Genomic DNA, 24,707 nt, shown 5'->3' on the forward strand with positions numbered 1-24,707 from the left:
TGCATATTACGAGTATGATTTCTTAAGCCTGGTGAAACAGCAAGAAGAAAACACTATCTGCCTCTAGGAGACACTGGATTTCTGTGCCAGGCTAGTCTGTGGATACACGACCCCAGCCAAAGATGGGGCTGGTGCTGCTGAACCAAGGGGCAGCTAAACAGGGCCTGGTTGAGGCAGCACTGAGCTGATGCTGGGTGCACACCTAGCCCCATGGCCCTAGCACAGACCTCTGTCCGCTGGCCAGTGCCAGGAGGAAGGTTCAGCAACCCAGCCAGATCACGAAAGGTCCTATTGCAGTGAATGCTGGGGAGATGGTCATAAAGAACCACCGAAAGATTTCAAGCAGAGCAGTGACAAAGGAAAGCCATTCTGGAGACAAAGAGAAGGGCAGGCTGGGAAGGTGAAGTTCCTGGGAGTTTACTGGCATCAGGGAGACCAATCTAGGCTATATTACCAAAAAACACATTGTAAGCCAAAACCTGGAATAGTAAAATTAGTCTCTACTGGAACTTGCAAAGGTATACTTTTATAGAAACTACTCCCTTTCCATCTTAGAGGAGGAAGTTTGGCAATTTGTTAACCCAACCAATAGGAAGCCTGGATGGATATTGGGGGAATTTCTTATTTTATTTTTTTAAGATCCTATTTATTTATTTGAGAGAGAGAGAGAGAGAGAGATAGAGCACGAGTGGGGGGAGGGCAGAGCGAGAGGGAGAAGCAGACTCCACACTGAGCAGGGTGCCTGATGGGGGGCTTGATTCCAGGACCCTGGAATCATGACCTGAGCTGAAGGCAGCTGCTTAACCAACTGAGCCACCCAGGCGCCCCTTTTCCTAGTTTTTGAAGCTGGTAGAGGCCAGGATAATATGGTTTTCCCAAACAGGACCAGAAACTGGCGCTCGTAAGTGGGGAATACACCTGAAATCTGCTCTTTTCTGAATTTTGCACTGGATCCAGGAGTGTAGGTGAGGCTGGGGGAACTGGGGGTTCGTGGTTATGGACTAGAGCAGGGCACTGCGAAGTTTTTCTGTAAAGGGTCAGATAAAGTTTAGACTTTAAGGGCCATATGGTTTCTGTTGTAATTGCTAAATTCTACCGATGACAGCGCAAATGTGGCCACACAATGTGCAAGTGGGCATAGCTATGTTACAAGAGAACTTTACGGATACTGAAATTTTAATTTCACGTGTAGGTTTCACGTGTCATGGACTAATCTTTTGATTTTTTTCCCCCGACCATTTAAAATATAAAACCCACTCAAAAGTGCATAAAGAAATGAAGGCTGCACTTGCCCACAGGCTACAGCCTGAAGACGCTTTATTTAGAGTCAGGGCCCTGCCACTCAATAGCCTTAGATGCTTGGAAACCTCAATGGGCCTCAGGTTCCGCGTCAATTTCTTAAAATTGTGGTGCGGTTAATAAAACCTGACGCGCTTTAAAGTGCTTTGGGGGGCGCCTGGGTGGCTCACCTTACGCGTCTGCCTACGGCTCAGGTCATGATCCCAGGGTCCTGGGATGGAGCCCCGAGTCGGCTCTCTGCTCAGAGGGAAGCCTGCTGCTCCCTCTCTCTCTCTCCCACTCCCCCTGCTTGTGTTCCTGCTCTCGCTATCTCTCTCTGTGTCAAATAAATAAATAAAATCTTAAAAAAAAAAAAGTGCTTTGGAATCCCCATAGGGCTGCACCCGCCTTAGGCCAAAGTTATCGTAGCTCTTGCTCGACCAGTTCCCGCCCAGCAGCCGGTGCGCAGGCGCGGGGGTGGGGGGGCGCTCGGCTGGGAGCGCGCAGCCGCAACACACAGGGCCCAGGGAGGCCCTGTTACCCTGGCGACGGTTTCCCAGCTCCCTGCTGCAACCCGCCAGGCCTTCACCGCGATACACCAAGCCAAGAAGCCCTAGCCATGACTTCGTCCACCCCAGCGTCCTTCTCTATGGGCACAGCCGACGGGTTGCCTGAGGCTGAGAAGAACGCAGCGGAGTCCGAGAATACCTATATTCTGCGGCCCATTTTCCAGCAAAGGCGGGTAACGGACGGGTTGTGGTGGGGGCGTCCTACCAGCACTGGGTCAGGCGGGCAGAGCTCGCCTGCAAGCCTGCCCGTCGGGAAAGTGCGGGGCGGGGGGCGGTGAGGACCCGCGGGGTGGGCGGGGCGGGACTGGAGAGGGGCGGAGCGGGGCTGGGGAGGGAGGGGCGGAGCGGGGCTGGAGAGGATGGGGCGGGCTGAGGGGGACCGAGGAAGGTACTGGGTTGGAATCGAGCCGGGAAGGGAGGAGGGTGGGGCTGGTCTGGAGACTTAGGGGCGGGGCAGGGAGGGGGTGGGCCGGGGCTGGAGACAAGGGGCGAGCCGAGAAGGTGGGTTGCTATCTTTCTTGAGCTTCCAGCTGCTCTGGGCGTTTGAGGACCGGATCCGCAGTTGCAGTGTTAGAGGCTGGGAGGGCCTAAGGCTAGCGCAGTGGGAATGGTTGGCTCTAGGAGACCCGGGACGTGGGCAGAGGAAAAGAAATGGGTGGAATACAGAGAAGAGCGGTAAAGCAGCGCCTTGCATCCAGTCCGGTTCACCCATTTTCGAGGGTTACTGTGTGCATACGTGTGCCAGAATACGCTTGCTGCTCGGCAGGGAACGGGACCTGTATGCATACAAAGTCTTACCCAGTTACCATCTGGATGTTCTTGGCCCAACGCCGCAATACCTTCCCAGAATTAAAGTACACAGTCTAGTGCAGAGGACAGTCCGCTAGGGCTGTAGGGCCCATCACTCCCTTTATTTCCACAAGATAAAAAATTAAATTAAAAAAAGCTCCTCCGTTGCTTGAAACCAGATTGCTGAATCAAATGGTTGGCAAATACTGGAAGCCAGGAACTTTGGTTAGAATGTGATAAAAAAATTTTTCATGCAGTAGTTTTCTGGTGGGTAAAACGGACATAAAAAGGTATGTTCAGTTATCTTGGTAAAAGTTTCTAAATGCATAGATTGCCATTTGCCTGCATTTCCGTTGTAAAACAGAACAAAAGCAGAACAAAATTAATATATTATGTAGGAATAATCCTATGAGATTATTTGTGATTTGTTTGAAGAAAACTTTTGACATTTCGCTGAAAATGAGAAAGGCTTAAGGGGTAGAGCCCTTAAGATACAGTATATTTGTCAATAGAAAAACCCTTTTAGAACAGATCAAATCCTGGAAATTTGTCGATGATTCTAAAGTTCATCTGTAAGAATAACCAGGCAAGAGAGCAAAGAAAATACTATTAAAAAGTGATAAGGGTTGCTTCAGAATTTAAATTAAAAAAAGGAACCCCCTCCAACCAAAAAAAGTAAGAAGGGACCACTAGGGCTACCAAATATTATGCCACATTATAAGCTCAAAACCTAAAACATTCTGGTCAGTTGGTACATAATAGACAAATCAATTGAGAGAATATATAGCCCAGAAAATGATAAATACAACTAAAATGTGAATGTATTTTAGGGTGGTGAAATTAGGGGAGATTTTTTTTCTCGGTCTTCATTTATTCAATAATCCATTTCTTCCAAAAGTATTTATTGTCTACCATGTGCTGGGTGCTGTTCTAAGAAATGGGGAGATAACAGTGAACAAAGCAGATAGAAATCCCTGCGCTCATGGAGCTTATGTTCTAGCTGTAGAAGGACAACAAACAAGATAAATACGTAAGTGAACTTACGTATCTCATATAGTGTATGAGATAGTAATGAGTACCAGGAAGTGAGATATAAAGTGATGTGGTAGAAGGGCAATTTGAAGTTTTAGAGAAGGTGGCTAGGGAAAGTAACTTTTGAATAAAGACTTGAAAGAAGTGAGGGAGGTAGCTATGCATATAGAATGAGACTTGAACTTCAGGCAGAGGTTAACAGCAAGTGCGGAAGCACTGAGGTTGTCGTGCCTGGTGTGGTCAAAGAACATAGGAAAGACCAGTGTGACTGGAGTGGAGAGACCTAGCAGAAAAGTAGTAGAAAACAAGGTCAGAGAGTGTGATAGGGTAGGTCATATGGGGCTGTGCAAGTCACAGTTAGGATGCTGCTTTTACTCTGAGTGAGGTGGGAAGCATTTGGGATTTTTTTTTTTAAAGATTTTATTTATTTATTTGAGAGACAGCGAGCGAGCATGAGCAGAGGGAGAGGGAGAAGCAGATTCCCCGCTGAGCAGGGAGCCTGTCGTGGGGCTTGATCCCAGGATCCTGGGATCATGACCTGAGCTGAAGGCAGATGCTTAACTGAGCCATCCAAGCGCCCCAAGCATTTGGGATATTTTGAATAGAGGAGTGCTGTGATCCAGCATACATTTTATTTATTTATTTATTTATAAAAAAGATTTATTTATTTATTTTTTAAAAAGATTTATTTATTTATTTGAAAGAGAATGAGAGAGAGAGAGAGAGCACATGAGAGGGGGGAGAGTCAGAGGGAGAAGCAGACTCCCTGCTCAGCAGGGAGCCCGATGTGGGACTCGATCCCGGGACTCCAGGATCATGACCTGAGCCAAAGGCAGTCGCTTAAACAACTGAGCCACCCAGGCGCCCCCAGCATACATTTTAACAGGACCAGTCTAGTTGCTAAGTCCCACAGGATATGGGGACAAAGGCAGAGACAGAGAGACGTGTAGAGCTGTTATAATCCAGGCAGGAGGTAACGATAGCTTGGAGCAAGCTGGTGGCGGTGGGGTGGTGAGTGATTGAATTTTAGATTATTCCGAAGGTAGAACTGATAAAATTTGCTCATGACCCAGGATGTAGTTTGTGAGAGAGAAGTCAGCAAGACTGACCTCAAGGTTTTTGGCCTGAGCAACTGGAAGAATGGAGTTACCATTGGCCAAGATAGTTTTGGAGAGAGGAGACAGAAGTTCAGTGTTAGATGTATGAACTTTTGAGTCGTCCATGAGACATCCAGATGGAATACGTGTTGGAATATGTGGTCTGAAATTCAGGGGAAAGGTCCAGGCTGTAGGTATAAATCAGGAATATAACTTGTTTTCTTAAGTTGTGTATGTCATTTTTATAATAAAAAGTATGAAAAAGAAGAACTAAATTGTTCTAGGGAAAAAAGCTGGGGTTGAGCTGTGAAGGTAAATTGAAGTTTTGGAGTTACCAATTAGATGTTTTAAACTATTTCATTTAGGTTCAGACCCTCTGTGGTTAAAGAATGTATCCATGCTGTGCTGAAGGAGGAACTGGCAAATGCTGAATACTCTCCAGAAGAAATGCCTCAGCTCACAAAACGTTTATCAGAAACCATTAAAGACAAATTGAAAGGTAATTGTGGTGGTAATTAGAAATGTTCCTTCAAACATTCAGTTTTATTCATTTGTCTCCTTCCCTATCTTTAAATAATGGCCGTAAGCTGTGGATTGTTTTAAACACAATTTTTCTTCAATGTCTAGTCTTCTCAGTTATTTGGTAACTTTTACTCATGTAGGTTTTTGCAGATAGTGGGAAAGTTAAAGATATGAAATAGAACATTGTATGCATGCACTATCTGAGAAATTCCAGTACGGAAAAGACCAGAAGTTACAAGGGCTCCTTTCTCCCATCATTCTTGGTTGTCTTTCTCACCAACATCTCAATTCCGTAGCCTATCATTCATACCCTCACTGTCTGACCTCAGCCCATCTCTCCAGCTGAGTCCTTAACTAGTCACCAGACTCAACTGTCCACTCTTGCTAAGCTCTCTACATCTATAGAACACACCTCATGCTTTTTCTCCCTGTTCTCTTTGTCTCTGTCTCTCTCTCTTTTTGAAAGATTTATTAAAGATTTATTTATTTATTTGAGAGAGAGAGCGTGCGCAAGAGAGCATGCATGCACCAGCTGGGGAGGGAGGAGGGGCAGCGAGAGAGGGAGAGAGTCCTTAAGCCGACTCCAGCTGACTCTGGAGCTGGAGGAGGGGCACTATTCTCATGACCATGAGATCATGACCTGAACTGAAACCAAGAGTCAGACGCTTAACTAACTGCACCACCCAGGTTCCCCTCTTTTGTTAATAATGTTCTACCATCTGAAAAGTCCTTTCTTTCTGCCTTTTTAAAAATAGAACATTTTTTGGAGGGAAGAAAATGTCTGTGTAATAGTAATACATTTTCATTGTACTAACCTAGGCCACCTAGAAAAGTACACATTTAATTTTTTTAAAATTATATAAAATTCCATTACCCAAGGGTAGTTACTATTTAGTATTTTGGTGTACTTTTTTCTTTTTCTTAATTTGTTTTAATTTTTAGGAATTAAAAAAATATATGAGTACAGAGAAGAAAATAGCAATTCTATGTATTTCTATCACCCAGAATTAACTACTGTTTGTATATTAGCATTTTTATTTTCACTTTTTTAAAGAGTTTTTTTTTTGTTGTTTACTTGAGAGAAATAGAGCATGAGTGGAGAGAGGGCCAGAGGGAGAGGGAAAAGCAGACTCCGCACTGAGCAGGGAACCTAACTTGGGATTTGATCCCAGGACCCTGAGATCATGACCTGAGCCGAAGGCAGACACTTAACCGACTGAGCCAGCCAGGTGCCCCTATTTTTACTTTTCCTGAAAATTCACTGTTAAAATTATTGTGAAAAAGATACATGTCCATAATAAATACCTTCAAATAGTGTGGAAAAATAAAATTAGAAAATCATGCCACCACCACATTAAATATCAATATTTAATGATAATCATTAATATTAGGTGAACATCATATCAGACCTCTTTTCTATGTTTATATACAGATAAATAAATACCTTAATAACAATGGGATATTATAGACCTATTTCGCCTAGTGGTATAGCATTCATTCTGTGTATATGCTTATATATCTGTTTCTTTTTTGCATTCATTCCTTATTTAAATGGAATGATTGCTCACTATTTAATCCTTTTATCATGCCATTTGCATCGATGAGTTCTTTATTTTGGTTAAGTTCTTACCCGATGAGATTTTGTTCTAAGTTTTTTCGGGAAGGGCTCAGAAATGTTACATTCTCTGGGTTCTTTCATGTTTGAGGATGTCTGCCTTTTGCCTTTAAACCAGAATATATTTTGGATGAATATAATATTTTGAGGTAATAACTTACTTTCTTGAGAATGTTGTAGACTTTGTTTCATTGTCTTCTGGCATTGAATGTTACTGTAGAGAAATCTAAGGCCACCTGATGTCCTCTGCCTAAAGAATCCCATCCTTAAAACCTGATGCTCAATAGCTTTTTTAGAATATCACTTGATAGTGAGCGTTTTTTATCTTTCAACCTGTGGATTTTATTTTTTCCAAATTAGGAAAATTTTCTTGTATCTCTGAAAACATTTCCTGTTCCATTCATTAGGTTCTCTTCTTTAGGACAACAAATACGGATATGTTGAATCATCTTTATCTTCCTTAGCTTTTCTGTGCCATACTTTCTTCCCTTTCCTTTGATATTTACTTGTGGTTATCTTAAGCCAGTAATTCAATTTTCATTTGTGTCTGTTCTGTCCCTTGCCCTTTTTAATTTATTAGGTCTGCACTTAGGGCTGTGATCGTCCTTTTCATCTTTCTGTTTATAATCTGATTGACTTCTTATTTTGTTGAATTTATGAGCTTATGTTGTTCTATACTGTGCATCAGTTGTGAAGAATTTCTCTTTGTTCCTTGGTTTATATTATCTCCTAGGTTGAGGGTTTTTCTTTTCTTTTTTGTTTTTATCTTTTAAACAGTATTTTGTTTGTTTCTTGTTATTCTTTCGTTTGTTCTCCTTCATTTTTGCATATTGCCAGTCAGCTTCTTTCCATTTTACACTGATGTGGTATGGTTTACAGATCTTTTCATTTGCTCTTTTTATAATTGCTCTGGCATGGTTTGGGTGATTTCTTTTGTACTCTCCCACTATATCTGAGATTATTTTATTTTTTTCCCTCAGAACTATAATTGAAGGACTGAGTCTTTAATATTCTAGCTGGCATGGGTATCAGAAAAGGAGGAAGAGAAATGGGTAGAGAAAGGAGGAAGCTCTGTGGTGCTGTTGCAGTGTTTTGGGCTCCGTCTCCTGAGATTTTGTTAAGTATCCTGAATTAAGGGTCATGTCTCACCTGGGAAGGGACCTGTAGTCTTCAAATTGTTTGCCTAATTTACTGTATAATCCTGGAGCCTTTACTGTGATCAGAGAGAATTGGCTATGTTTCAGCTTTGTCCATTTCCTTTCCTTTTTTTTTCCCCCTCCTCCAACTCTTTCCACTATTCCTTTGTTAGAAAAGATGCCCATTCAGTTTTCTTCTCTCCAGATTTGGTGTTAGTGAGAATTTTCAGGATTTTGCTGCTTTAGCAGTATAGTTTCTGGGGAAGCAGAAGAGTTGTGCTGGGCCATACCATTATACTCCAGTATCTTATGTTGTTGTTTTCTTTTCTCCCTTACTAAACAGCTTACAGTTTTCTAAATACCCCATACCCTATGCCTTTGCATGCTATTCCCTCTCCGGAGAATGGAGACATTGTCTGCCTGGTAAATTCCTACTTGTCTTTCAAGACTCAGCTCATTTATCACATCCTCCAAGAAGTCTCTTCTGGTCATCCCTTCCCCACTGCCCAGCTCTGTGTTCCTATATACCTTGTACATGCTACTCTTGGAATTATTAATATGTTGCTTTTTCATTTTATTCTTCATGTTTGCCTTCTCAACTACTATGTGTTCTTTAAGGCAAGAATAGTATCTTTTTTTTTTTAAGATTTTACTTTTTTTTAAAGATTTTATTTTTATTTATTTATTTTTTTAAAGATTTTATTTATTTATTTATCGGAGAGAGAGCGCGCACAAGCAGGGAGAGCTGCAGGCAGAGGGAGAAGCAGGCTCCCCACTGAGCAGGGAGCCCGATGCGGGACTCAATCCCAGGACCCCGGGATCATGACCTGAGCGGAAGGCGGACGCTCAACTGACTGAGCCACCCAGGTGTCCCAAGAAGAGTGTCTTATTTCCTCTGAGTTTTGATTCCCTACCAGTACCTGACTTAGAGTAGGAGAGAAAGGAAGCTGAGATCTATTGAGAAACTAGTATGTATCAATACTGTTCTAGATGCTCTACATGTTACTTGTGAAAATAGTAAAGGGAAGCTTCACTAAAATGGAGTTGGGAGGCCAGAAGGGGAGCACTAATACCGTTGAACTCCTTATCAACCCAACAGGAAGAAGCCTATACTTTTATTACCCCAGCAGGAGGAAGAGAGATTTTCTCCTCGCCCGGCAACAGCCCTGCCAATGAGAGACTGTCACAATTCCGGCAATGAAAAGCCACTACATTTCCAACTCCTGGATTATTTCAATGGACTTTTTGTTTATAACAGCCTTCCCAAACTCCTCTTTTCCTCTATAAAAGAATCAGCTTCAGGCGCCTGGGTGGCTCAGATGGTTAAGCATCTACCTTTGACTCAGGTCATGATCCCGGGGTCTTGGGATCGAGTCCTGCATCGGGCTCCCTGCTCCTTGGGAGCCTGCTTCTCCCTCTTCTTCTCTCTCTCTCTCTCTCCCCCTCTGTCTCTCATGAATAAATAAATAAAATCTTAAAATAAAATTAAAAAAAAAGAATCAGCTTCTTTGTTCTCTGGACTTGCCTATGGTTTTGCTATAGCTTTCTTTCTTTCTTTTTTTAAAGACTTTATTTATTTATTCATAAGAGACAGAGAGAGAGGCAGAGGGAGAAGCAGTCTCCCTGCTGAGCAGGGAGCCCCATGCAGGACTCGATCCCACCTGAGCTGAAGGCAGATGCTTAACCATCTGAGCCACCCAGGTGCCCCTTACTATAGCTTTCATGTCCTGAATTACAATTCTCTGCCTTTTCTGAATAAACCCCCTTTTTTTTTTTTTTTTGCTGGTAAAATGACTGACAAGTTTTATTTTTAAGGTCAACATCCCCCAGGAGGTAGGTAGTAATATTCCTGTTTAACAGATGAGGAAGACTTAAGCCAAAAAGGTGAACAGCTTGTCTTGTCTAAGGTTACACACTTGGCAAGCTGACTGACTGACTTACCAAAGTAAGATTTGTCCTCAAGTCTTTTTGACTCCCAAGCTTATCATCCTACTCAGTCAGTGCCTGTGGACTGAATGCCTATGTCCATTTCTAGGCACATTTACCTTCATGAAATAACTTTACCATTTTTACTTATAGGTAACTTTCTTGTTTTTCTTTCTAGAAATGGGATTTGACCGATACAAAATGGTGGTACAAGTAGTGATTGGAGAACAAAGAGGTGAAGGAGTATTGTGAGTAGTTGGTTTTTCCTTCTTGTTTTTATTCTCAAATGTTTCTTATTAGGTATTCATCCTCCTGACAATCCAGTAAGATTGTGTCTTTGTAAGAGTGAGAGGAAAAACAGTATAACAAAATGCAGCTGTGAACCCAAAAGTTACCAGCACTGAACAGTGTGGTTTGACAGTGTGGGTGAGCTCCTCAAGGTAACTCACTTTTCGTAGTATCCATAGGCCAATAGATCTCTTAGGGTTTATGTATATATGCTCCTAAGTCGAGTATGGTAGTATGTATATATGTTTCTTCCTCAATTCCTTCTTTTTTTTTTCTCCCTAAATTCCTTCTTGCCTGGTTTTTGTTCCTATCATTCCAAATGAATTTCTTTAAAATTGTCTGAGACCTACTTATTAGCATATTTAGTAGTCCTTTCTTAGCTCTTGTTCTTGGCCTGGTCTTCTATTTCTTTTTTAAAATAATTTTTAAAAAAGATTTTATTTACCCATTTCAGAGAGAGAGAGAGAGAGAGAGCACGTGGCAGAGGGAGAAGCAGACTCCCTGCTGAGCAGGGAGCCCGATGCAGGGCTCCATCCCAGGACCCTGGGATCATGACCTGAGCCAAAGACGGACCTTTAACTGACTGAGCCACCCAGGCACCTCCTGCGCTTCTATTTCTTAATATTCATTCCAGTTTCTTTTGGCTCTGATGTCATTTATCTAACTTGTTTCTCTTCTGTTTTTCTAACTCTTTCCTTTCCTTGTTCTTCTTTCTCCCTTACATCGCCAGCTGTGAGCATTCTTCAAGGCTCACTTCTTGTTCTTCTGCTCTTTTCAATGCTTTCTCAATGAACTCATTCATTCTCATGACCTCAAACTGTTGTTCATGTATTGGTGAATTCAAAATGTGTATTTCCCGTCTTTCCCTATGCCAAACTGTTAATCTCCTGTTTCCCTTTGCAAACAGTACTGAGTATAATATTTTATAAGAAAGTATTATTAAAGTATTTGTTAAATGAATTTTAAAAATACCTTGTACATATTATCACTGAGAATTTTTACTACAGAATGTTAAGATTTGGAAGGGATTATGGGTATTTTCTAGTGTCTACTCCCCTTATTATAGATGACACTTTCGAGGATGAGTATGATTTGCTCCAAAGTATGTATCTGGCTGGTGTCAGATAAACTAATAGAGCCTGGCCTTCTGACTTCTGGCACAGTACTCCTTACCATGGTGCCCCCTACCATTTGGTCAAAAGGCTTCAGGAGATTTTCTCGCCTCAAAGACATAAAGAAATACTTTACTACCTTATCACTTTAGATTCAACATGTTCAAATACAGTTGCAAATTTCTTCTCCCTTCTTCTCCTTCAGTCAGCCTGCCATTTCAATTTCTCTGTCTTTCACAGTATTACAAAGGTTCTGTTTTAACTCTGGCTTAAAACCTTGAAGTCCTCTTTTGTCATAGTGAGCCATTACTCTCTCCCACCACATGCACTGTAAGCTGGATGCCAGGCTTACTTAGCAGCCCCTTATCCTCATTGCCAGACTCTGGTCTCTCTCCTTTATAATTCATTTTGTATACCAGACCAGTCTTTCCAAAATAACCTCATTTTCTTTCCATAAACTCTTTAGAGTTTATTTTAAACACTGTCAAATATAAACTCCTTCAACTGGTTATGATTCACTTTGTTAAATGTGACAAGGCCAAACTCTAAAGCATAGCATTCAAGCCCGCCCCCGTCCTCTTCTAAAAACTTTTATCATCTAAAATTTCAAACATGTGCAAAGGTACAGGGACTAAAGACCTCCCATTTTTTCTGTTACTTAGCTTCAAAGTTTATCAGCACGTACAGATGTTTATTTATACCTGTACCAGAACCTACTCTCCCTGTCCCACCAGATTATTTTGAAACAAATTCCACTCATCATACCATTTCATTTGTAAATACAACAGTATACAATATCTCTTAAAATATAAGGACCCTTTTAACATAATAATGTATCATCACATCTAAAATATTGTTGATCCTTAATATTATACAATATTCAGTTAGTGTTCAGATGTCCCCATTTGTCTCATATACAGTTGACTCTCGTGCACAATGTGGGGGTTAGGGGTGCTTTTTATATATGCATATAGCTTTGACTCCCCCAAAGTTTATTAATAGCCCGCTGTTGACTGGAAGCCTTACTCATAACATAAACAGTCAATTAACACATATTTTACATAGATATTATATACTATATTTTTACAATAAGCTAAAGAAAAAAATATTAAGAAAATCATAAGGAAGGGAACATATATTTACAGTACTGTATTTATTGAAAAAACATCTGCATATAAGTGGACCTGTACAGTTCAAACCCAAGTGGTTCAAGGATCAACTGTATATGTGTATGTATGTGTATTTGTGTATATGTATTTATGTGTTTATATATTTTTGTTTACAATTTGTTCAGAACAGCATCCAGATAAAGGCCACAGACTGCATTTAGTTGATACATCTCTTAAATTTCTTTTAATGTATTTTCTTTCTCTTTCTCTCTTTTTTACCTTGCCATTTATTTTTATTTTTATTTTTTTTATTTATTTTTAGTTTAAGAAGAAAAGAATTTATTGTTATCAACAGCTCACAGTGTTATTAGGAAGAGTTTAAAATACTCTCAGAAAAAATGAAAAAAGGACTGCCAGCTAAACTTTTAGGAAAACTCCCAAAACCATGGCACAGAACAAGGTCAAGGGAGCTGCTGCCTCTACCATGATTTGCAGATCCAATAAACTGCTCCTGTGGCCACTGGCTCTATTACAAGTTACCTTTGCCATAACTGGGTGGCTGTCAAATTAGAAAGCCGAGTGCTTTACTGAGAAGCTGTCAACACCAGAATGACACAACTTCTGCTGATGTACATTACCAAAATAGAAACTTTCTGCCCCTTGCCATCCTCCTCAAGTAATTCAGTTCTTTTTCAGGCTTGTATAAGCACATATGACTGGTGGAACCTAAATCATGTACAGAATCCCAGTTGCATGGTAGGGTGGAAAATTCAGGTTTTTAACTATCCTAAATTCCCTGTTTTGTCCATAAAGAATGGCATGTCCAAAAAGCGGTGAACCCCAAATCTGCCACATGCCCCTTCATTTTGCTCAATAATAATTTTTATATAGCACTTACTATAGATAAGGACTGTAATACACTATAGAGAGTTCTGTAATTTCTTTTTTTTATTTTTTAATTTTTTATTGTTATGTTAATTACCATACATTACATCATTAGTTTTTGATGTAGTGTTCCATGATTCATTGTTTGTGCATAACACCCAGTGCTCCACGCAGAATGTGCCCTCTTTAATACCCATCATCAGGTTAACGCATCCCCCACCCCCCTCCCCTCTAGAACCCTCAGTTTGTTTTTCAGAGCCCATCGTCTCTCATGGTTCGTCTCCCCCTCCGACTTACTCCCCTTCATTCTTCCCCTCCTGCTATCTTGTTCTTTTTCTTTTTTCTTAACATATCTTGCATTATTTGTTTCAGAAGTACAGATCTGTGATTCAACAGTCTTGCACAATTCACAGCGCTCACCATAGCACATACCCTACCCAATGTCTATCACCCAGCCACCCCATCCCTCCCACCCCCCACCACTCCAGCAACCCTCAGGTTGTTTCCTGAGATTAAGAATTCCTCATATCAGTGAGGTCATATGATACATGTCTTTCCCTGATTGACTTATTTCACTCAGCATAACACCCTCCAGTTCCATCCACGTCATTGCAAATTTTACCTTGCCATTTAATTGTTGAAGAAATTGGGTTGTCCTGTCGAGTTTCCTACATTCTTGCATTTGCTAATTGTTCTATTTATTTATTTATTTACGGGAGTTTTATACTTTAGATTATAATCTAGTACTACCTTATTTATTTCATTGCTCAATGTTCTAAACTTCGGCCATTGGCCACTCTTTCAATTGCCTCTTGTGTCCCTTTGGTATACCCAACTATTGTGGGGTGTTTTTTTTTTTTAAAGATTTATTTATTTTAGAGAGAGAGAAAGAGAGAGAGTGAGAGAGCATGAGTGTGTGTGGGGGTGTGGGTAGAGGGAAAGAGAGAGAGAGAGAAAGAATCCCTAAGCAGACTCTACACTGAATGCAGAGCTTGATCTCACAACCCCAAGATCGTGACCTTAGCTGAAATCAAGAGTCAGACACTTAACCAACTAAGGCACCCAGATGCCCCTGTTGTGGGTCTTTGGGAGCACTTCCTTACGTATTGGCACTAAGAGATGCTTCATCTTATTCGTTCCCTGCCCCAGCCCTATAATTAGCCATTTTCCCAAGGAGCTCTGGTTCATTTTATTGGAGAATGGCATTAGAAACTAACATTTGGGCACTAGGTGTGGCCATCAACTTTCTGAGTATTGCTTCTGCTCTGTCTGCTGTCCACGGTCCGCGGTCCTCTCTGGATTCCAATCACCTGTATTTAGATTGAGATGCTCTTTTTACACATGTCGCTTATGCTCTACCCTGAGTTTTTGTTTTTTTTCTCTCTTGCTTCCTTTTGGATATTTTCCTACTGACCTTTCAGTTGACTAATTCTCTTTTCTGTTATGTCTCATCTGTTATTCAATCCACTGACTGAATTCTTAGTATCAGTTGTTATGTTTTTCAGGTTTAGAATATCCATTGAATTCTTTTTTGTAGATTCTGATTCTCTAGCGAAATCAACTGAGGCACCCAGGCATGAGTTTATTTTAAGAATTTGTGTAAGAGATTTCTGAATCTGTCCCAATGAGGGAAAAAGGGGCCTTTCTTTCATGTCTGTTACCCAAATGTAAATTAAGACAGTTGCTGATCAAACTTACATACGGTTGACAAATAGTTTTTAGCCCCTGTTTTAGTTATTGTGATCATCGGGGGGAAAAAACCTTTTCCTGAGACACTCAACTGCAAAGGGCAGGCAGTATTGGAATCCCCCTTCACTGGTACTGCACCACTCTGGGAAATATGCTTTCAGGCTCCTTCTGATGGCCCAAGGCAGCAGCAAATCCTTCCTGTCACCTCCTTTTGCCCAAAGCAGCCAAAGATTTAAAAGTCTTTGGTTCGCAGATGGCTATATCCACAAGTCCTTTACTGTTGAGCTCTACCTGGCACTTAATTAAATTGACAATGAATGCTGGGTACTTCAAGCCGTGTTCCTGGGAGGCAGCTGTAATTCGATTAATCCAGAATGTCCTCATGTTCCTCCTCTTCAGGCTTTGCGCTTTTGTGCATTTCACAAATGCTCTGGTCACAGCTCTGACCACCACCCTGTAGCACTATGCATGCTGCCTCACCTCCTGGACCCGCCAGTTGCAGTCAGGGAGGCCAGTGAAATGACTTTTTATCTATGTTCTTCATCCTTCCTCTCTCCTCCCTTTTTACATTTTGGTCATAGCAGTTATTTTATTTTATTTATTTTATTTTTTAACTTTTTTTCAAAGATTTTATTTATGTATTTGACACAGAGAGAGCACAAGCAGGGAGAGTGGCAGGCAGAGGGAGAAGGAGAAGCAGACGCCCTGCTGAGCAGGGAGGCCGATGCGGGGCTCGATCCCGGGACCCTGGGATCATGACCTGAGCCGAAGGCAGCGGCCCAACCAATTGAGCCACCCACGCGCCCCATAGCAGTTACTTTAAAGCCATTGTCTGCTTATTCTCCTATCTGGATCATGTGTGATTCTGTTTCCATTGATTTTTTTTTTTTTTCTTGATAATCCTTTAGGTGACTCTGTCTCTCAGCATGCCTGGTTTAAATCTTGGACATTGTGTCAAAAAATTGTAGAACCTCCAGATAACATTATTTTCTTCCAGAGAAAGTTTACGCTTTCCTTTTCCATTCAGGTAGACTACGGACTGCTTACCTTAATCCAGTCAGGTACTAAGCAGAGTTGAGGTTAGGTGGCAATTTTGATTCAAGGCTCCCTCTACCTTCAGTTCACCCTTCTTTCTTGAATGTAGCCCTCCAGATCTTTCAACTAAGAACCTGGAACGTTCATTGAGACCCCACCCCATCAGGTACCGACTTTTATACTTGTCTCCTCAGTATAAAACTACTCTTTACTTCAAAGTTTTTTCCTTAGTGTATTGGTTTCCTGTTGCTGCTGTAAAAAATTATCATGGGCACCTAGCTGGTTCAGTTGGAAGAGAGTGTGACTCTTGATCTCAGGATTATGAGTTTGAGCCTCACGTTGGGTGTAGAGATGACAATAAATAAATAAGTAAATAAACTTAAAAAAATTATCACAAACCAAGTGGCATATAAAAATATTATGTTACATTTCTGGAGATCATAAATCCAAAATGGGTTTCATTCAGCTAAAATCAAGGTATTAGAAGGACTGCATTCCTTCTGGAGGTTCTAGGGGAGAATCTACTCCTTTGCCTCTTCCAGCTTCTAGAGATTGCTTGCATGCTTTAGCTTATAAACCCTTCTTCCATCTTCAAAGCCAGCAGCATAGCATCTTCAAATATTTCTCTGACTCTCCCACCACCTTTCTTTTATAAGGACCCTTGTGATTACATTGAACCCACCTGGATAATCCAGGATACTCTTCCCATTTCAGGATCCTTAATCATATATCTGTAAAACTCTTTTTACTTATTTATTTATTTTTGCCGTATAAGGTAACCTATTCACAGGCTTTGGGGATTAGGACTGAGAGGGCCTTTATTTTGTCTACCACACTTGGCTTTCAGTTTCAGAATTCCGCACGTCTTGAGGGGAAAACCTGCCGTGTGACAGGCTCAGTTCTACTTTCTTCTTTTGGTCCCTCAAGTCTCCAATTTTATCTCCCTAGCCTTGCAAGTCTGTCTGCAGTCTTGCTGGTTTCTTTTTCCCTGAGTAATTGGTTCTCTAGCTGGGCAAAGCCTCGATTTTTAGCTTCTAAACCTGTGCCTTGATTTGGCAAATGTCCCAGGGAGAATTCGGATGCAGGATATCAGCTTACCTCCTTGCAGCTCACCTCTCTCTGGAATTTTGGTTACCCTAGTCTTACTTGTTTCAGCTGCATTCTGATTCATTTTATCCAGGTTTGCTAATTAATCTTGTTGGGAACATTGGCCTGCTACAGACTGTTCCATCATACTTCTGAGTCCTTTTGACACAAATATATATACTTAAATATAGCATTTTTTTTTCCTGTATAGCCCAGGCTTTGGGTGTGACCCAGAAGTCTCAGGTTTATCTTACACATTTCTAGCCCTACACCCAGAATTGGTCATTTCTCTGAGGAGCCCTGGTTCCTTTTATTGGCAAATGGCATAAAATATAGATTGCATTTTGAAGGCAAGGATTGTGTTTTATGCATCTTTGTATCATTTGCACCTAGCACTTTCCTTCATATATAATAGGCCCTCAACAAATGTTTGTTAAGTAAATTTTTATATTCCTGCCTTCACTTGGTTCTACTCAGCTTAAGTACCACTTCCTTTTGTGAAGTGTTTTTTGGCTTTTTCTCCTGTCTAAATTCTCTAAATTCTGTAGCACGTCTACAAATTTCGTTCAAATGTTACACGACTTGGACTTGTACTAGACAGGCTTTACAATTCTTTTGAATCCTGATAACCTATAAATTAGCATCAACTGTATATTATCTTATTCTTTGTGTGTGTTAATTTTTTTCACCTAATTAAACTGGGGATTGAGGATTAAGACAGATTTTATTGTTTTTGGACATATAGTAGTTGCTAAATAAATACTTGTTGGTGATAAATTAAGTAGGTTAATTTTATTTCACATTGTTACTGTTGCAGTTTGGAAATAGGTGGAACTTTTTTGACTTAAGGATGTGTAAAATAGGGGCACCTGGGTGGCTCAGTTGTTAAACGTCTGCCTTCGGCTCAGGTCATGATACCAGGGTCCTGGGATTAAGCCCCACATTGGGCTCCCTGCTCTGCGGGAAGTCTGCTTCTCCCTCTCCCACTCCCCCTGCTTGTATTCTCTCTCTCTCTATCAAATAAATAAATAAAATCTTAAAAAAAAAAGAATGTGTGAAATATTAGGACGGGAGAGTTCTTCTATGCAAAACTTAAAAAAAAAAAAAAAGACACTTTCAAAAATTGAACCGGGGGCACCTGGGTGACTCAGTCAGTTAGGCATGTCCGACTCTTGATAGCGCGGGTCTTGATCTCAGGGTTGTGAGTTCAAGCCCCGTATTGGGCTCCATACTGGGCATGAAGCCTAGTTTAAAAAAAAAAAAAAAGAACCAGTATCATTATGATATATGTGTATCTTTATAACTTGAAGCTGAACTGCTTAGGTTCAAAGCCAAACTTTGTCACTGTTTGACCTTGGCAAGTTTACTTAATTTCTCTGATACTCAGTTTCCATATTTATTAAATGGGTATAATAATAGTGTGGACTTCACAGGGGCACCTGGGTGGCTCAGTCAGTTAAGTGGCCAACTCTTGATTTCGGCTCAGGTCATGATCTCGGTCGTGGGATCCAGCCCCATGTAGGGCTCTGCAGGCAGCACTGAGTCTGCTTGTCCCTCTCCCTCTGCTCTTCTCCCTGCTCTCCCTCTCTCTCTAAAATAAATAAATGAAATCTTTTTTAAAAAATAGTACTTACTTCATAGGATTAAGTGAGTTAATACATGTAAAGCACTTAGACCAGTGGCTGGTACAAAATAAGTGCTCAATAAATGTTAATGATGACTCATACATACATTTACTAAAAGTGTAAAACATTTGTAATTACTTTTTTCACTTAACATCGTATTGTAAACATATTTTCATTTTTTGCGAAGTTTGTAAACGTTTTGGTAAGTCTTTTGTAAAATATCTCTTTAAGGGCTGCATAGAATTTCATTGCCATGAAATACTATGATTTCCTTTACCACTTACTACTGTGCATTTGTTTCCTTTATTTATTTATTTATTTTAAAAATTTTATTTTTAAGTAATCTCTACACCCAACATGGGTCTCAAACCCACAACCCCAAGATCAAGATTTGCATACTACACCAACTGAGCCAGCCAGGTGCCTCATAAATTGTTTCCATTTTTTTTTTTTTTTAATTTGACAGAGAGAGACACATTGAGAGAGGGAACACAAGCAGGGGGAGAGGGAGAGGGAGAAGCAGGCTCCCTGCCGAGCAGGGAACCGATGCGGGGCTCGATCCCAGGACCCTGGGATCATGACCTGAGCCGAAGGCAGACACTTAACAACTGAGCCACGCAGGTGCCCCTGTTTCCATTTTCTAATTGGCTTTTATTTTGCCTAACATTCTTTCTTACTCACGATTTGGGGAGAGAATGGCTAATTTGAGAATTCAGAGGTAGTGTAGCAATTCTGTAGAGAGAATACTGGGTTTAGAGCTAGTTAGAAGATTGAGTTCTAGTTCAGAGTTTGTCCCTTTCTTTTTTGGAACTCTACAAAATAATCACGTTGGACTAAATAATCTATTTGGTCCTTTCCAGACCTACTTTTTTATATTATTGTGCAGGATTTCAGTCGAAAGTCTTAGGTATTATTCCCTCTAAAAGTTAAACAAAAATATCTTGGCTGAAGTAATCTATAACAGCTTCCCACCCAAAATACCAAAGACTCAAGGTATTGACCACTTAAGCTGTCAGGCAGCTGTCGGAGTCTGAAGGTTGTTAAGAGTCCCTGGGCTGTCACCTCCAGTTACATCTGTGATTCCAGTCCCTTCTAGTTCACCCAGTATATTCTGCTGTACAAATAGGATTTTCTGTGTGCTAACCTGTGAAAAGGTTTGGAAGCACTGATCAATAAGAATGTATCAAGGAAATAACACAGAGGACCATAGGGGAAGGGAAGAAAAGTGAATGAGAAGAAATCAGAGAGGGAGACAAACCATGAGAGACTCTTGACTCCAGGAAACAAACTGAGGGTGGTGGAAGGGAGGGGGATGGGGGAGAACGGGTAACTGGGTGATGGGCATTAAGGAGGGCATGAGATCTGATGAGCGCTGGGTGTTATATGCAACTGATGAATCATTGAACACTGCATCAAAAACTAGATGTATTATATGTTGGCTAATTTAAGTTAAAAAAAGTATCAAGGAAAACTTTTGCTCATGGCAAATAGATACAGGTCATATCCTTGCTATATTATTTATAATTCTTCATTCTTTGACTTTTCAGCATGGCTGCTCGCTGTTTCTGGGATGCTGACACTGACAACTACACTCACGACGTTTTCATGAATGTAAGTCTATTTGGAAGCCTTTTTTTCCTTTCCAAGGACATGTGGACATTCCAAGTCAAATTAATATTATTAAGATATAAGGCCACTTCAGTTTTAGATGTCTGTCTTAGACTCCTTCTGGATGAAATGATTTTACTCTTCTTTACTGTGTTACTAAAGCAGAAGAAATCTAATGTGCTGCTGATAGCCGAGGAGACTTGTAGGTGTACACACGATATAACTCTTCACAAGTTTGATTTTGAGAATATCATATTGTTTATTTAATGCTAACAGACATGTGGCATTGGCTAACTCTAACGAAATTGGGTTGGCAGGGGGATTGCCTGGGTGGCTCAGTCGGTTAAGCGTCTGCCTTCGGCTCAGGTCATCATCTCAGGGTCCTGGGATCGAATCCTGAATCAGGCTCCCTGCTCAGCAGGGATTCTGCTTCTCCCTCTACCTCTGCCTTTGCCCGCAACTTGTGCTCTGTCTCTCTCAAATAAAGTCTTTAAAAAAAAAAGAAAAGAAAAGAAATTGGGGTGGCAGGGATTCATGAGCAAAGGTGATTTTCATTCAGTAATAAAATTATTTTATCTTAAAGCTATTTCTCAAAACTAAGCAAAAATAAAGAGAAATTTTTAAAGAGATTTCATTTAAACATGGTCCACTATTGGCTGAATGTTTTATATATTTTAATCATATGCTGTTTTACTTGCTTCCAGAAATGATCCCTTTCTCTATCCAAATGCTCCTAGGTTGTGAATTAGTAGACTCAGAATTAAAGTATAGTAAAATAGAACAAAAACTTGGTTGAGTTAATTAGGAGAGGGGTTCCATTTCCAGCTCTGTAACTTACTAATTGAATGACTTCAGGTGTCATTGGACTTTTCTCTGATTGTATCAGTAACATTGGGAAGCTGTACTAGATTTTCCCAAAGAAGGCTGTGGCTGCCTAAAAATAATTTGGGGAACTTATTTAAAATACAGATGCCAAGACCCTACTCAAGTAGATTCTGATCAAATAAGTCTGGTGTTAAATCAGTGATTCTGAATTTTTTAAAAAGTTACCCACATGATTATGCTTACTGCCAGGTTTGGAAGCTGCTTATGGTAATGATCTTAAGACACCTTTTAGCTCTAAAATTCTGTGGTCCTACCAGTTTCATTTTATATTCAACTCCCTTAGGGATCAAGGGCTGACTAGTAGGAAGTACTATGTAAATCCCATTTATCAGCTCTCTAGGGGAAGGGTCAAGCTAAGGTGATGGTTTTTCCTGCTTTTTGGAGTTATTGAGTCCTTATACAATGCAGTTCATTCATTCAGCAAATATTCTGAGCTCTCATTAGGTGCCAGCCTCCTCTAGAGATGCGAGGGATAAAATTTTGAATAAGACAGACATGGAGAGCTCTGGGCGGTGCTGTAGAACAGCCAAAGTGGGATCCACAGACCAGTGCCAGTCCTTGAGCTGTGTGTTTACAGATCCTTCATGAGAGAAGTGCATAAATAGTGTAAGAGTTTAGAAACTCTTACAGGAATTTGACAAAGTAATTTTATATTGATTAAATCTAATTGTAAAAAGTTTAGGCTATATTTTGTATGTTTCTTTTTTCATCCCATTTTCCTACTTACCAGTTTTTATTGTATTTTACAAAAGTATCAGTCCATAAGGGCCTGGAAAGTAAAATGAAAACAAAAACAAGTTTCTCACTACAGATAGCACTGTTGTGGAACACAGTTCATGGTTCTCCCACCCAAGCAGGCAGGGACTTGGGCTTAACCAAAGAATTTTGCTTTGGTTAGTAATCAGGTACTTGAGTTTAGGTTGTTTTCTCCAAGTAGTACCAGGCTGGAGGTGAGATTTGTTGGTCTCAAAGGAGTCACTGAGGCAGGTGGAACTCCTATAATAATTACCTAAAAAGTGTTTTAAGAAGTTTAACTGGGATCTGGGAAGCATTTTGTGATTCTGAGTTAAAAGATAGATAAATGGGGTGCCTGGGTGGCTTAGTTGGTTAAGCGACTGCCTTTGGCTCAGGTCATGATCCTGGAGCCCCTGGATCCAGTCCCGCATCGGGCTCCCTGCTCAGCGGGGAGTCTGCTTCGCCCTCTGACCCCCCCCATGTGCTCTCTCTCTCTCTCATTCTCTCTCAAATAAATAAATAAAATCTTTCTAAAAAGATAGATAAATGAATTTTATCAATTAAGAACAAACACCCAGAGACCATTTGCCCTTACCCAGAATTTATGACAAGGTGCTGTTATGTTTTTTTTTAGATTTATTTATTTGAGAGAGAGAGAGAGAACCAGAACGCACAGGGGAAGGGGCAGAAGGAGAGAAAGAGAATCTTGAGCAGACTCCCTGCGGAGCGCAGAGCCCAAGGTGGGGCTCCATCTCATGATCTTGGGATCATGACCTGAGTCAAAATCAAGAGTTCATGCCTAACTGACTAAGCCACCCAGGCACCCCAAGATGCTGTTATTTTTATCTGCGATGTTATAATATAGTTATGCATTTACTCCAAGAAACTCAAAGCATTTCATAATTGTTATTTCTGTGATAAATCAGGAAAAATGTAAATACTTATTTTTTGAATATGAAATTACATAAAGCTCATTAGTTTGCATTTTACTTCTACCTTCAGAAAATCTAATTCTTTACCCATCCTACCCTTTGAGCAAGCAATTTTGTAGTTACCCTGAAGCAAGCAACTTTATAGCTATATTCTGGAAATCCTTTGTATATTGAAGAAGGAAAAAACCTTCATGATTGAAAACTGGCAAAGATCTGAGATGATGTTCATTTCAATTGCCTTTGCTGCCCTTAGCCCTTCATTAGTACTAACCTTCTGGATTTGTGTTTTCTGTTTTGTTTGCTTTTTAGGACAGTTTATTCTGTGTTGTAGCGGCATTCGGCTGTTTCTACTATTGAATCTTTGAAAAGTTGGGTAAAAATATGACCATGAAGAAATATACTTTTTTTTATATTGTTAAATATCTCAACAAAATAAAGATAATTTGGCATTTTGGCAGCTGAGTCTATTCAGTTTTAGGCCTTATATTTTAGTGTTTTGATTTTGTTGTAACATGTTCTTATTGTATTTGGAAAGTGGGGAAAATTCGTATTTCGATTGTTCAAGCTAACCAATTGTAAATATTTGGGTATATTTTCTACCAGTGCTTATTTTCAGGGTTTTAAAAAAATCATTATACACAATTTTGTACCCTGATTTTTCACTTCTCATAGTGTCATGTGCAGTGTTTGTCATTTTATTTCCATTATGATTTTCATAAGCATAATTTAATAGCTGCACTTACTCCACTAGGTAATACCATTGGTTATCGTTGCCATTTCCTTATTAAGGGATTATTATTTTTTCACTATTATAAATAACACTGAGATGAATTTATTTGTGCATAAAGGTTTTTTGTACATTTTGAATTGTTGTCTTTATCTCTCATCCAGAGTTTCCGCTTAGCTATTGCTATCCTACACCTTACACAGCTGATTAGGTTAAACGCACATTTTCTCCAGGGTCTGCCGTAGTGTTAGGGACAGTGTCCAAGTTGTGTATGAAATCAGCTGTCCCTTAAGACTCTGAGATTATTCTGGGTACTATCCAAGCTCCCACTCTCTTTGTAGTGATGTTCCCCTTGTAGTCCCCTGGCTAGCAGCCCTAACTTGAAACACCTTAGTTTCCAGGCCGTTCAAGTAACTATTTGAAATGCAAAAGAGAAAGGGTTACAACTTAAATCCTGTTTCTCTCTGGCGGCTCCTCAGCAGTCCTAAGTGTATCCATCCACTTTTTTTCTCAGCCACTTTCAAGTCAAGCATGTAGACAAAGAATAGTAATAAATACATTTAAAGTTCTTTTACATTTCCCTCCCGTAACTCCCATTGGGTATTTGCTCGTCTTGCATGTATGGAATCAAAAGGGACCCCTCTAAAGGTTCATTTTAGCAAAGGAAAACTTTTCTCTTTACCAGATACCCTGCAACATGTGATTCCCCACCAGCTGGCCTCCCTTGAATGCACTCCTGCTCAACTAGCCCGCGGTTGATTCCTATTGATCATTTTTCGGTGAGCCAACCTGGGTCAGAAATACCAGAAACGAGGCTTTGGGACCTGCTACAGGTCACCACAGGGCTGGGCTGACGGACAGGAATTCTCCCTACGTGAGCAAGCAGGGCAAAGTTGGCGCTGTGGTGAAGCGGCCGCAGGCCGACGGGTCCCCGGCGGAAGGCGTCAGGGCCACCTGCCCTGCGCCAGACGCCGGGGACGGGGATGAAAAGGCCGGAGAGGGCAGGCCCTCCCCGGGGGAGGCTGGC

At 40.7% G+C, this 24,707-nt stretch overlaps 2 protein-coding genes across 5 annotated transcripts in view; both read left to right on the plus strand.

Annotated features, from left to right (window-relative positions):
* Positions 1 to 1,767: 1,767 nt before the first annotated feature.
* TCTEX1D2 (Tctex1 domain containing 2) lies at positions 1,768 to 24,459 on the plus strand. 2 transcript variants are annotated; one of them, XM_027584538.2, is made up of 5 exons: positions 1,768 to 2,016; positions 5,131 to 5,264; positions 10,143 to 10,212; positions 20,341 to 20,404; positions 24,366 to 24,459. In XM_027584538.2, exons 1-5 carry the CDS (start codon positions 1,898 to 1,900, stop codon positions 24,381 to 24,383), a joined length of 405 nt encoding a protein of 134 aa, XP_027440339.1. In that variant the 5' UTR covers positions 1,768 to 1,897; the 3' UTR covers positions 24,384 to 24,459. The 2 variants fall into 2 exon arrangements, with proteins under 2 accessions (XP_027440339.1, XP_027440338.1); XM_027584537.2 differs by lacking the exon at positions 24,366 to 24,459 and adding an exon at positions 23,263 to 23,792 and having other exon boundaries at positions 1,854 to 2,016.
* Positions 5,129 to 24,707, plus strand: part of PCYT1A (phosphate cytidylyltransferase 1, choline, alpha) — a 69,233-nt gene continuing 49,654 nt past the window's right edge. Inside the window, exons 1-2 of one of the 3 annotated variants that reach the window (XM_027584536.2) lie at positions 5,129 to 5,264; positions 20,341 to 20,404. The gene's annotated coding sequence lies outside the window, so the exon portion shown is untranslated. Of the gene's footprint in view, positions 5,265 to 10,155; positions 10,213 to 20,340; positions 20,405 to 24,365; positions 24,460 to 24,707 lie in introns of those variants that run through there. The other 2 variants (XM_027584533.2, XM_027584535.2) reach the window with 2 other exon arrangements.

This window comes from Zalophus californianus, chromosome 1 (genome assembly GCF_009762305.2).
Source record: "Zalophus californianus isolate mZalCal1 chromosome 1, mZalCal1.pri.v2, whole genome shotgun sequence".
NCBI classification, from domain to species: Eukaryota; Metazoa; Chordata; class Mammalia; order Carnivora; family Otariidae; genus Zalophus; species Zalophus californianus.